The sequence below is a fragment of the Merops nubicus genome, unplaced genomic scaffold, assembly GCF_000691845.1.
Source record: "Merops nubicus isolate BGI_N331 unplaced genomic scaffold, ASM69184v1 scaffold47895, whole genome shotgun sequence".
In the NCBI taxonomy this organism is placed as follows: Eukaryota; Metazoa; Chordata; class Aves; order Coraciiformes; family Meropidae; genus Merops; species Merops nubicus.
In genome coordinates this window covers 849-1,612 of record NW_008609798.1, presented here as the reverse complement: position 1 = coordinate 1,612, position 764 = coordinate 849, and the positions used below count along the sequence as shown (strand labels likewise).

The window sequence follows — 764 nt, the reverse complement described above, 5'->3', positions numbered from 1 at the left end:
GAGATAAGATGGGATGGGGTAGGTCAGGATGGGACGGGATGGGTTGAGGTCTGGTGTGTGGTGGGACTGGACAAGATGGGATGGGAAGAGATGAGATGTGACGGGATGGGGCAAACCAGGATGGCACAAAGGGGACAAGGTCAAGGAACCCCCTCTGGCGTCCACGTTCCCCCCAGCCGTACTTCTTGGAGGGCTTCCAGCAGGCACAAACGGTCACCAGGGTGACAAGGAGGAAGATGCCACCCGTGGAGAGGATGATGTAGAGGGAGCTCCGGCCTGGGGGAGAGCAACGAGGTGGGACAACCGTCCTAAACTTTGTCTGGCAGCATCTTCAAGAGCTGGTGGACCTCGGGGGGCTTACGGTAGACGGTGAGCTTCACGGGGCCGCTGCGGCCGTGGCTGATGGGGTTCTCCACCAGGCAGCTGTAGACGTCGTCGTCAGCCATGAGGACACGGGTGATGGTGAGGATCTTCTGGTCGGGGGAGAGGAGCAGGCGGGAGTCGTTGCTCAGGGGCCTCCCGTCCTTCAGCCAGGTGTAGGTGGGCTTGGTGCCGTTCTCGTGCGAGCAGTTGAGGGTGAAGAACTCGCTGAGCTCCAGCACCGTCGAGGAGGCCACCAGCACTTGTGGCTTGGGGATGGGGACTGTGGGCGAGCAGGGGACCGCTGGAACATCTCATCTCCCCAGGATGGGTATGGAGACACCAACCCACCTCAGTTGAGGAGGCCACCAGCACTTGGGCTCGGAGATGGGGACTGTGGGTGC

The 764-nt window shown here is 61.6% G+C and overlaps 1 protein-coding gene across 1 annotated transcript in view; it reads right to left on the bottom strand.

Annotated features, from left to right (window-relative positions):
* Positions 1–182: 182 nt before the first annotated feature.
* LOC103773321 (hepatocyte cell adhesion molecule-like) overlaps positions 183–764 on the bottom strand; it is a gene marked incomplete at both ends in the record, with an annotated part of 1,427 nt that continues 845 nt past the window's right edge. The window contains 2 exons of the mRNA XM_008940686.1: positions 183–276; positions 362–643. Of these exons, the coding sequence (XP_008938934.1) occupies positions 183–276; positions 362–643 (376 nt within the window). The remainder of the gene's footprint in view (positions 277–361; positions 644–764) is intronic.